The sequence below is a fragment of the Sus scrofa genome, chromosome 9 (genome assembly GCF_000003025.6).
Source record: "Sus scrofa isolate TJ Tabasco breed Duroc chromosome 9, Sscrofa11.1, whole genome shotgun sequence".
In the NCBI taxonomy this organism is placed as follows: Eukaryota; Metazoa; Chordata; class Mammalia; order Artiodactyla; family Suidae; genus Sus; species Sus scrofa.
In genome coordinates, this window is record NC_010451.4 from 132952983 (window position 1) to 132965391 (window position 12409).

General features: G+C 40.1%; 1 protein-coding gene across 5 annotated transcripts in view; it reads right to left on the minus strand.

The window, feature by feature from the left end:
* SYT14 (synaptotagmin 14) overlaps window positions 1–12409 on the minus strand; it is a 230330-nt gene that overhangs the window by 142457 nt on the left and 75464 nt on the right. For 2 of the 5 annotated variants that reach the window (XM_005667888.3, XM_021063877.1), the window contains exons 2-3: window positions 10001–11215; window positions 6211–6426 (exon numbers count right to left, since the gene is read on the minus strand). In XM_005667888.3, the coding sequence (XP_005667945.2) occupies window positions 6211–6426; window positions 10001–10907 (1123 nt within the window). In that variant the 5' untranslated portion in view covers window positions 10908–11215. Of the gene's footprint in view, window positions 1–6210; window positions 6427–6989; window positions 7048–10000; window positions 11216–12409 lie in introns of those variants that run through there. The other 3 variants (XM_021063880.1, XM_021063879.1, XM_021063881.1) reach the window with 2 other exon arrangements.

Below are 12409 nucleotides of genomic sequence, written 5' to 3' on the forward strand. Positions count from 1 at the left end.
GAGAAAGACATTCTAGTAATTTTACAGTTTGTTCTTTATATAAAATCTAATAGGCTTTAACAGACTTCTCTGTCTAATATAAAAATGAAAAGTACTAGACGGCATGAACGGAATTTCAGCGCTAATTCTATCTTACCAACTTAAACAAGATATCAACAATCTATGACATAACTCTTAAACGTTTTTTTAAAATGAGAGGATTATCAGAAAATCTGCTCAATTTTAAGAACAAGACAGTAAAATAAAATTATGAACAAAGGAAATTTGATAAGCCTATTTAATATTTACTTTTCCTAGAAAATGTTATTACAGATATTATCCCCTTTTGTGCCCTAAAAATGAAAGATAAACATGGCCAGCCAGAGGAGAAAGCACGAGCAACAAACGCATGCTGTCGCACTTTCTAACTGTTTCAACGGCATCTGCGGTTCAGATTCATCATTTATAAGCTTTTGTAAAGGACCTAACTGAAGGGGTTAATTAGGGATCCAACAGACTTAGGGAGGACACTGGGGCAGCAGTGACGACCCAAGAGAAGCTAAAGCATCATTCATTTTGCGTGGACTTGACTGGTACACCCTTAGGTTAAAAATTACTTATTTGATCTAAAAATCTCCTCTCGCTTCTGTAAAGTAGAAGAAATCTTCTTGCCACAGTGAGGTGCAGTGAAGATTCAACACGACAACCTGGACAGAAACGCTCGGAGTCAGTCCCGCACTGAGAGCTCAACGAAGGGCAGTTTTTACTACCTGGTCAGAAAGTTCTGGTTCTCCTGCACTGGTCTCTCCTAACCCCTACCCAGGCCTTCCCCGACCCTTTCTACTCTTGCAGGTGTTTTCCAATATTGGCCGTTCCCAAGCGTCTCTGCTGGAATTACTCAGAGTGTTGAGAAATGGGCTAATGGTTTGTTAGCAGCCCTAATGAGGTAACAGTAAGTCGTAGGAAAAAAACGTACATTTAAAAATATTTCTCCTTGAGTTCCTGTTGTGGTGCAGCGGAAACGAATCTGACTAGGAACCCTGAGGTTGTGGGTTTGATCCCTGGCCTCGCTCAGTGGGCTGAGGATCTGGCGTTGCCATGAGCTATGGTGTAGGTTGCAGACGCGGTTCAGATCCCACGTTATTGTGGCTGTGGTGTAGGCCGGCAGCTGCAGCTCTGATGCGACCCCTAGCCTGGGAACCTCCATATGCCACAGGTGTGGCCCTAAAAAGACTATGTATGTGTATTTTTTTTTTCCTTTTATCCTTTTGGATACCTTAACCCACATTAATCAAGTCTGATCTTTAAAACCCTACAGGACAGAATGCAGAATGGAGGGTTGGAGCAGTAAAGAGAAGCACAACCTCCTCCACGGATACCTTTACTTGTAGCTCAGTAAAAGGATCCAAATCCCACCAGAGAACTGACTCGGCAGCCCTTAGCTGACAGGCCACGAAGTGAGCAGTACTCTCCTCGGTCAACTACTCAGAGGCACAACCACCTGGCGGAGACTCACAAAGGGATTAGAAGCAAAGCCCCTTCCTTCCTGGCTGTATACACCAGGTTTCCTACTGTTGGGTCAGGGGAGAAGGTGACCCCTTTCAGCTACGACGACGAGAAGACAAGTGGTTAGAAAGCGCAGGCGGCAAATGCAGACTCTCTTCCACTTCCTCTCGCTGAACCACCAGCCCCGCCGCCTTATTTTTCTATACTAAAACTCGAGGTGAAAGCTGCTGATTAACTTCTCTGGCCAAAGGGGCTTGTCTGAGTTCGCATCCTTCCAATTTCTCTGCAGTGCGGCATTCAAAACTTGCCTTCAGGAGTTCCTGTGGTGGCTCAGTGGGTTACAAACCTGACTAATATCCATGAGGATGAGGGTTCGATCCCTGACCTCGCTCAGTGGGTTAAGAATTGGCCTTGCCATGAGCTGTGGTGTAGGGTGCAGATGTCACTCAGATCCCATGTTGCTGTGGCCATGGCTGGCAGCTGCAGCTCTGATTCAACCCTAGCCTGGAATTGAACTGGAGCAGGTGTGGCCTAAAAAGCCAAAAAAAAAAAAAAAAAAAAGGAAACAAAACCCAAAAAAACCTTCTCCTTCCACGGCTGATGAGATATAACATGTTCCTGATTCTCCACCTTATCACCGTTACTTTCTCTTCTCTGTTTAAGTCAAAGCCTTAATTCTGTTAATGAAGGGAAATGACTCTTACCTTTTTCTTCGCACATTCTCCCTCTTCAAGTTGATTCACTCCCTGGGGCTCTGTTCTTTAAGTATATATGATCTGAAAAATCCGCTCCCAAACTCCACAGCCATTTCCAACTGCTTAAAATCCTGCCTCATTATATATATATATAAACCACTTTTCTCTCTCACCCCACTTCCTACCTTTCAAGAAAAAAACAGATGCCTCTCTGGATCTGTTATTTATATTAATGACCTTATCATTCTAGTCATACCTGCTGGAACCAGTGTCATCTGGTATATTATACATCTGTCCTTTCTGATGTTCCAACTACATTAAGTTCCTAAATCCAGTAACTTGTACCTCTATAATGTCTCTCCTATCTTTCCATATTCCTGCTGCCACTATTATAATTCAGATTTTTAGCATTTCCCACGTACATGACTTCAAAGACCGCCTTAATTGGCACTTTTTCCTACCGCCTTCCTGTTGCTAAATTAAAGCATATCCTTGGTCGTGGATCCTTGGTGAAAAACTTGCAGTGAATTTTCACTGGCGAACAAACTTAGGAAGGCATTCCGGGCTTCATCTCTCTTTCCATTTTATTTTACATATGTGTATATATATATAAACATATATAAATATGTACATAAATACACACACACACACATACCCCTATCTTAGAGCTAAGAAGATTTTCCTTTGTTCCTGAAATATTCACTACATTTTACCACTTTGTACTTGGGCATCCATGAAGTTCTCTGTCTTTAAAATACTTTTACTTATTTATTCTTTTCACCAATTTTCTACCCATTCTTTTTTTTTTTTTTCCTTTTTATGGCCACACCTGTGGCATACAGATGTTCCCAGGCCAGGGGTCGAATGAGAGCTGCAGCTGCAGGCCTACGCCGCAGCCATAGCCACAGCAATGCCAGGTCCGAACCACACCTGTGACCTAGGCCACAGCTTGTGGTAAAGCTGGATCTTTAACCCACTGAGCAAGGCCAGGGTTCGAACCCACATCCTCATGGACACTATGTCAGGTTCTTAACCCACTGAATCACAATGGGAACGCTGTTTCCTACCCATTCTTCCAAGCTGAACCCGAATGCCACTTTCATGGAAACTCTCTCACACCTTCGCCAATGGATGCTATTTCACTCCCTTCCTTAAAAACCTTTAGCATTTTATACGTGGTTCTGCACCTTTGCCTGTGGGCATGTTCGGAACTTACTATCATTTGAAATTGCTTTTCTTTAAGATCTGGAGCTGGGAAATCTCCCTCTCTAATCAAATTTTCCTATTCTTTCCCTATTCCACTGAATCTATTTTGGACTCAGAGTGGTCTTTGATGTTTAGGAATAATCTGTGATTCTCCTATTTTTTTGAATCTTACATTATCACCTGGGCATCTCTCCATCCTCGATCCCAATGACAGCGTTTCCACAATAAAGATAACCATCTCCTCGTGGATATTCCACGGACTCCTCAAATTCGGCATGACTGAAACTAAATTATCTCCTCCCACAGACATAGTTCTCTTATGCTCTCTAAACTAATTAAACAATCTTAGCTCTCCACTCATTACACACCTTCAGTCATTCACCAAGACATACGGAGACCACCCTCAACCTACAAATTCTATGTCCCTAAATCAACACCGCCAATGAGGACCTCATCACTGTTCATCTAACTTGTCCTTCTGCATCCAGTAGCTCCTACCTCCAACTCATCTTCATTACGACTGTTAAGCAATCTTTCTGAAATGCACTGATCTGAAAGTGCCACACCATCCAGCGTAAAAACCTCCCAGGGCTCTACACTTCCTATATAAGACAATATCCAAACTCCTGAGCATGTCATTCAATCCTACTGCCTATCCCTTCTCCAAAGGGGTCCCAGGTTAAAGACACTGAAACATACTCTCTTCTGCTCTCATGCCATCACCAGTCCATGGTTGGTGAAACGGTTCTCACTCAAGTCTAACTTCCTATTCTGTGAAGACTGCATTAGGCTTCCCCATTTCTCCACCTCCCAAGGTCTCACCCAGCCCCTCCTCCGTATTTCTGCATTACTGTGTTCCTGTAACTAACAGACCTCTTAGCATGCTGTATCCACATACACTCACTGGTCTTCTTCCTCCAGTCTGGGGACTCTTTAAAACAAGCTTGTTTTCATTCGTCTTTACATCCATAGTATCAGGTGTGCACACATAAAGCTTTCAACAAATGTTTATGAAGTAAACAGTCTAATTTCAGAATGCCTAAATCAATCTGTGCTGGGTGTTTTATCAAATAACTTAGGATAGAAATGGTAGAAAAGTGGGTCCTACATATTCAGGTGAAATGAGGCAAGAGGGTGATTCCAGGACATCTGCTCCAGGTCCAGGCATGGGGCCAGGGAGGGATGAGCCACTGAGGTTATGCTTCTCTCCTCACCCCTCTGCCCACAGACTGCAGAGCCACGCTAGAATATCAGGACTACAGGGAAGAAGCAATCAAACCAGCGAGAGGTGCAGGAGCTGAGGCAGAAGACTGCGTGGCCCGGAAAACTAAAACCCTAAGTGGAAGCTGCAAAAAGGGAAACATCCAGGGTCACAGATCCCACACTCAGGGCTGGCTCACCGTCGTATTTCCACCACCCTCCTCCACAACGACCATTTGCCGAGCACTTACCTGTGAGGCGCCAGACACTATGCTAAAAGCTACCACATATTAATTTAATGTTCATGACAACCCTATCAGCAAGGTGTTACTCACATTTAGAGACAACGAAACAAACCTAGAAACAATTAGCTATACTGTCCAAGGTTTCACAGCTAATATGTTAGGTCTCAGGGCCAGAATACGAACAGGGATCAGGCTTCAAAACCCATTCTCTTTCTGCTCTTCTCTTTGTGAGCCAGGGTTTACATAAGGTGGGAACTGACTTTACTGCTTTTGCATATTATTAAGCTATCTTTGTAAGCACATGTCTTATTTTCTCTAGTGGTAAGAAAAGGTTTTTTTTGAAGGTAGAGTCCATGCCCAATATTTTTTTATTTCTTCCCTATCATTTCAAAATAAGCCTTTCATATTCAATTCACTTCTATTACACCTGTGAATAAAAGGGAGGTACATCAATCTTTAGTTAGCATTAAGCCAAATAAAAACAGATGATTTAGCCTCTTTGACAACTGTATTGCCCGGGGAGGTCATTAGTAGTAACAGGCCCCCAAACACAAACCACAGCTAAAAAATTAAAGTTAGTTTGTATTTGATACAGTAATGAAAGTGCTATTTAGGATATATCATTCTTTTCTTCATATCTGGGCATATAGTCATACATTGTACCAAGCACGTCAACAGCTTATTTAAATGTGGGATAAACATGCTTTGAGTACTGGCAAAACCTTTTTTTCTCTTTTAGAAAGATGTAAAACCATGTGAGAGTGGACCTGCATCTCCATACAGCTTGAGTTCTAATGTCAACATCAGCACACAAGGCAAAAACTAGTTTGAGACAAAAATAATCCTTAGAATTCCTGAAATTCCCCTTGAAGCCCAGCACAGTTCGGGACCAGCTCTCAGACGGCTCTCCCCCCCGCACAGAGCAGACCACCGCTTCTTCTGCTGGGGCCACGTCTGGGGTCATACTGAGTGAAAAAGCATTCATTTACCCCTGGAATTACATTCAGCACCGTGAGCTTCTCAGACTCTATCAGTTCCTGTAACAGGTACTTAGAAGCTGATTCCATCTGAAATAACAGCTGATGCACATTTTCCACTTCATGATTGCTACACATGTGTTCACTGCAAAAAGAGAGCTAGAATGACCACTGTAGTGAAATTATTTGGTGTTTTTTTGCTTTGGGGTGTTTCGGTTGAATTTTGGTTTTTGTCTTGAGCCCAAAGATCTGGATCTGAATACATCCTATTTCCAGAAATGTGACTCTATTGCATGTGAGATCTCTGATTTATGGTGTCGTCACAGAGGCCCAGCATTTCAGAAACAAATAATCACATGCTATTGTGTCCATCTGAAAAACAAAAGAATTAACCTATCTTACCTTCATCTACTGACGCCTCACTACTGTACCCATCATACTCTGCGGAAAGAGGGCTGTATTTCTGCCTTGTTTCCCAAGGACAGTTCTTTTGTCGCGAATCTGCCAGTGGTAGCATGGAATGGTGTGTTCTGGATAAGGCCTCATGGTATTTACCCAGTGCTTCATCTTCACTTTCGGAGGATGAACCATGCTCATCTCTGTCCATGTAGGAATTATCTGTTTGGAACAACAAAGGGAGCAAATCAAAATTTAATCCAGCAAAATATGACAGATTTGCTACAGTTATATATAATACAGTTGTTATATATAACACGTGTCCTATTTAGTCACACACACAGATATACATGAACATATATATACCCATACACACAATCTGAATTGTCAGCTTTAGAAAAATCCAAGCTTTGGATTTCTGTGTTTTAATAGAAAAAGATCGATTTGTATATTTGAATTATATGAATGATGTTAGCCACAGGAATTTTCCAACCATGGTACAGATAAAGGGAATATTAGGGCTCACATCTTACACAATTTTTTAAAAAAGCATCAGTAACACACAAAGGAAGGTGTATGTATTGCCAGTACATATGGACCTGATTCAAATAATTCCTATTACAAGAGATATTTTTGGTTATCATTTAGCCAAGATCTTCGGGACTGATGTTGCTCAAGTGCTAGAAGCAGAACAAAGAAATGGGCAGACATATACTATTAATGGAATTACAAGTGGTACAACGTTTCTGGAGAGCACCCTGGCAATACATATCCAGCATTCTAACCTGCACAGGCTTTGATCCATTTCTAGGAATTTACCAATTCCATCTCTAAGAATTCAGCCTAAGAAAATAATTGACAGGTGAGAAATGACAGATAATTGAGACACTTTGCGGCGCTGTGTTTAATAGCAAAAGAAAAATAAAATATAACCCATCGCTGGGCTTTGGCTGAGGAAATTATGATACATCTATGTAATAATACACTATGCAGCCATTAAAAATGAGGACATGAACCTACAAGTACTTACAGGGAGAGAATAACTACCACATCGTGTTAAGAGAAAAGAGAAAGTTATAAACTAGAAATTACATTCTCATTAAAAATGTATATGTGTGTATATACACACACACTCACATACACACACCTACAGGCAACATAAAGTGCACAACCCACGCAGTGTATGTTTAAACGTACATACAAAAATGTTGGGAAGAATACAGATCAAACTTAACACTGTTCATTTATGAAAGGTAAACTCACTAGGAAATTTTACTTCAATACACCCAAATTTCAATACATTTGTCAGGTTATTTAATTTTATATTATTCTTAAAAGCACTAGATTTATGATCATTTTTTTAAAGGTAAAAAAAAATTTGAAATTGCACGATGCTGAGATTCACTTAAACAAGATGCAACCTTCTTAGATTTCTAAAACAGCTCTAGAAGGACGAAGAGATGACAGCAGTTAGAATTCATTAGTTCGGTCTAGGCATTTCTTGCATTATACTCAGGTAAGATCAACTGCACTAGAAGAAGCAAAGTTTGAAATTCAGGTGAGGAGACACGGAATGAATAATTTAAATATATGAGCTAGAAATTGAATGTTTAGAGTTAGAAGTAAAGGAGCTTTCAGGTAACTGATCTCTTCATAGCCGCTTTTTAATTCACTGAAATAAAACCCTCAAAACCCTGTCATATTCTACACTGTCCAATCTCATAGTCAACAGTGCACGCAGCTATTTAAACTAAGCAGAAATACTAACATTTAAAATTCAGTCCCCAGGGCTACTAGCTGCATTTCAAGTGCTCAACAGCCACAAGTGGCTGGAGGTTCCTACATGGAGCAACAGACGTAGGTCAAACTTCTCTGTCACTACACAAAGTTCGACTGGACAGCGCTGAGATGAGAGATCTTGTTCAGAAGCTACACATTCGGGCTCCCAGCTTCTGGCACATGGGGGACCCACGGTGGTGGTGTGAAGGGCAGCAGGAGGGCAACTAGAAATGCGACAGTCACACTTCACTTATTACAGAATATTTCGTGAAGTAACCCTGCACTTGGAGAAGGAAACTCATCCTTCTCTTATTAAACCATAAGCTCCGTCACGAGTTAGAACACGGGGCCTAGTAATATAGTGCGGCTCCATGAACAGATACTCCATATGTGTCAAATGATTTTCAAAATGACTTTCAGAACACACCACGTTTAAGTTGAGTACTGACCATAATCTAGAATACCTGAGAGATAGTTGGTTTTTTTAGGTACCAGCACTCTTCTTAATGAAAATAAATCAAAACAACATTTAAAATTCTGTTCTGCTACCTGTGAAGTATTTATTTCTAGCAGCCGTCTTGCTATTTTTTATGAATAAAATATATATAAACAATTCCATTTAATTTTATTCTTCTATGAATTTTTGCCATTTCAAGTAATAAGGCCACCAAAACTAAACCAAGTCTACCCACCAAAAACCCACTGAATCTGACACTCAAAAAACTGTTAAAAGAATAGACTTCAAAACGGATGTATTTCCCAAAACTGAAATTCCTTTTTTTTTTTTTCAGTCTTTTTTTAGGGCTGCACCTGCAGCATACGGAGGTTCCCAGGCTAGGGGTCGAATCAGAGCTTCAGCTGCCAGCCTACAGCACAACCACAGCCATGTGGATCTCAGGCAAGTCTGCGACCTACACCACAGCTCATGGCAACGCCAGATCCTTAACCCACTGAGCAAGGCCAGGGTTTGAACTTGAGTCCTCACGGATGCTAGTCAGATTCACTTCCTCTGAGCCACATTCCTTTTTAATTAGCTCATTCATCTTGGATCAGCCTCTATGATATCATTTAAAAATCATTCATAATTGATAAATGCTAGATCTCTATTGCACATGGAGCCATGTACCAGAACTGAAAAAAAAGTCTTCCTCCTTTCCACTGAAACTCAGTTTTTTTGTTATTTTATGAGATGTAAACATTCACGAAGATTCTAGGTGCGTCTTTACAAATAAAAGCCAGTGTACTTCTGGCCTTGTGATCAGGTCAGCAATAAGTGGAGATGACCAGGAGAAACTGCTGGTAACACAAAGCCACCCAAGTCACTGTGCCAACTGCTTTGAAAACTGTCATAAATATTGAAAACCGTTAACTCGGAAACTACAACTGCCCAGGTGGAATCTAAATCCTACATGGAGAACTCATGAATGATAAAAGATTGTTCATGTATACACACTGGAAACACAGAAGCCATATAAAACTCTTAGCGCATGGCTGAATGGACAGAGAGGTATCCTGAAGCATGGTATTCCATAAAGTAAAAACCTACCGCTTTCAAGGAAAAACAGAAAACATTTCATAGACTCTTAGGATATCTGTGAAGAACAATATAAAGGACTTGAGCATGGGTTACAAAAATATACAATTTTAAAATTCAACCACAGCACACCAAATAAACATCCATTAAAATACACACACTACTCAAGAAAACCATAGAGTTTCCGGCTATAAATAAAGGGGCACTAAGAACAATGAGGCCCTTAAAAGTGGCCAAGTAATCCAGGAACTGAGGACCATATTTGGTGATTTTTGGTGATTTACAAAAAATACGAATGCTTCTGAAATGATCGTGAGAGAAAACTACATGACTTTTAAAAATGTCTCCCAGTAAGAGGATTCAAGAAAGCCTTAAATTAGATACAAAGACATGTATAGAAAAATTCAGAAATTCAGGTGTTTTCCTAATTTTAAAAAATCAAGCGAAAGTTTTATCACTCAAACTCACATTAGCAAACCTCACCTTTTTCTGGCATTAGCTTAGAATATTTTTCATCTTTACTCTTTACTGTTCCTTTCTTGGCAGAAATGGCTTCATTTTTATTTGCCTTTATGTCTCCTTTCACTCTGCAGTATTTTGTTGGATTTATTTGTTCTTTGACTTTTCCACGTAACTTAGCTTTAGAATTAGCTGACGGTGCTGGATGTATGTCCTCTTTCCTAATGGCTTTCTGTGCATGTCCAGTGCTCTCCAAAATTTCTTTTGGAGAACACTCATTTCCCGAACACTCATTCTCTCTGGATCCTTTACTACTCGTATGCTTTTCGGCTTTCTTTAAACAACGTTCTTTGGTTTCTTGATATCTTACCTCTTTTAAGCCATGCTTACCATGACTGGAAATTCCTAATCTGTTTTTTTTACATCTGTCAGTACTTTCAAGTTCTTGACAAGCAGATGCAGCCCCTCTGCTCGGCTCGATACCTGACATCCCACCTTTCAAAGGCGAATCACTAGCATCATGGGTTCCTTGATATTTTGATACCATCTGTTGCCTATTATTACTATGTTTAAATACGCCTTCATTCATTCCATGATCTTGCTTTTGTGAAAATGAAGTATTATAACAATTTATCTGATCGGCTCTGTGCTCTAAATTGAGTTGTGCTTTCTGACAATTAGTATTTTCGTAGACTTCTGGTAACGTGGCACTTCCTTGTCTAGAAGCATCTACAGCTCCAGCTGCTGCAGAGCCTCCCTCTTCTGGGCGAAAGCCACTGATCATACCTGTTACCTGTTCAGCAACTGAGCCAGTGAGAGCACAGCCGACGTCCCCCACAGCAGCAGTCAAATCTTCCACGGCATTACTGATGGTGTCCACCAGGGAGGACACGGAAGGCAGATTCTGCTGGAAGTTTCTGAAAAATGCCATTTTCTAATTCTTTATTCCTAATTTTTCTTCTCAAAATATCAAGCACGTGGAGTTTCAATTCAACATGTACTTAATTGGTGCTACTCATTAGTTCAATATTAGTATTTCACCTGTGGCTTTTGATCTTTCTATAAATGCATATGCAATGGAAAAACTATCTTGAAGTAAAGACGCTTCCAAAAGAAAAAAAAAAAAAGAAAAATCAAACCACTTGCTTTAAAAGTAGCGACCTTTTCTCCCACTCCACAGCTATCATAGCAGCAAGGCAATGTTTTCACCTCAAATACTACTGGGTTTTTATTCTATACCTGTAAGAAGAAGTGTAAAAAGGATTTTTATTATGCGTTTTTAATTTATTTATTAATAGTCTATGTATGGGGACTACTCTACCTTGTTAACAAAGATATCATTTTATCTTTGTTAATAACAACAAAATCAGTAACATTTAAAATAAATGGATTGAGGAGCATCTACCTACACATGGCACAGAGGTTAGAACAGGAGCAAGCACAGGCGGACGTTTGCTGAGTGGCTACTACAGGTAAGGGACTGTGACTTCCAGACTTTATCTCCGTCTTATAATAACTCTAGGAGGTGAATATTATTATTCTTATTTAATAAGCGAACGAAAGACAGGCTCAGAAAAATTAATAAGGTCCCTGCGGCCTCTCCAAAAGATCCTCAAGGTCAAAACTATTTTTCCAATAAAGGCACGTTTCCCCTTCACTCGCTGACAAATGAGCGCCGGGGCTTCCAGAGACCGTATGACAGGCTGACTGCAGGAGCAGAGGTGACAATCCAGCTCCCCCTTTCTCCTTTGCCAGCCAGTAAAGAGGTCCGCAGCGTAAAACGAGGTCACGCATCCCACCAAGCTTTTTCCTCCCTTGGTTTTAGAAAATATATGGATATAATCTTCTATAAAAAAGTAAAATATACTTTTTAAAGTAATACATTTATATTAACCTGTAATAGGCTTACTGTTGGTATTTTTTAAATACATTGATAAAAGCTATTTTAAAAATTTCCCAGCCCTTAACTTCTAATTTGGTACGTATCAATAGCTATAATGCACACAAACAAAAGCCCTCTGGGATCCTCAATAATTTTTATGAGTAAAGGAATAAAAATCCAAAGAAAAACCAGAAATGCTGAGCTAGAGAATGATGGGAGGCTGCTAAAAGAGGTATCTTTATCCAGCTCGTTCTACATGAATGAGGAAAAAACAGGACTGAAATGAATCATGAGAAACATTAAACTTAATGAAACCAAAACACATACAGTTCTATAGTTTCCTAATGCAGAAGCTGTATCTGCGTGATGTAATCCACTAAGATTTGTATAAACAATGAGGCTATCACCTTCTAAGGTATCAGAAACAACAGAAAAGCATCTCTCCAACATATGCACACGGACAAGAAAAGCAAGGTTTCTCTCCTACTGTTTCTTAAAACTCTTCCAAATTAATGCCTCACTTTTACAAATTTTCAACTTGTTCTTGCTAT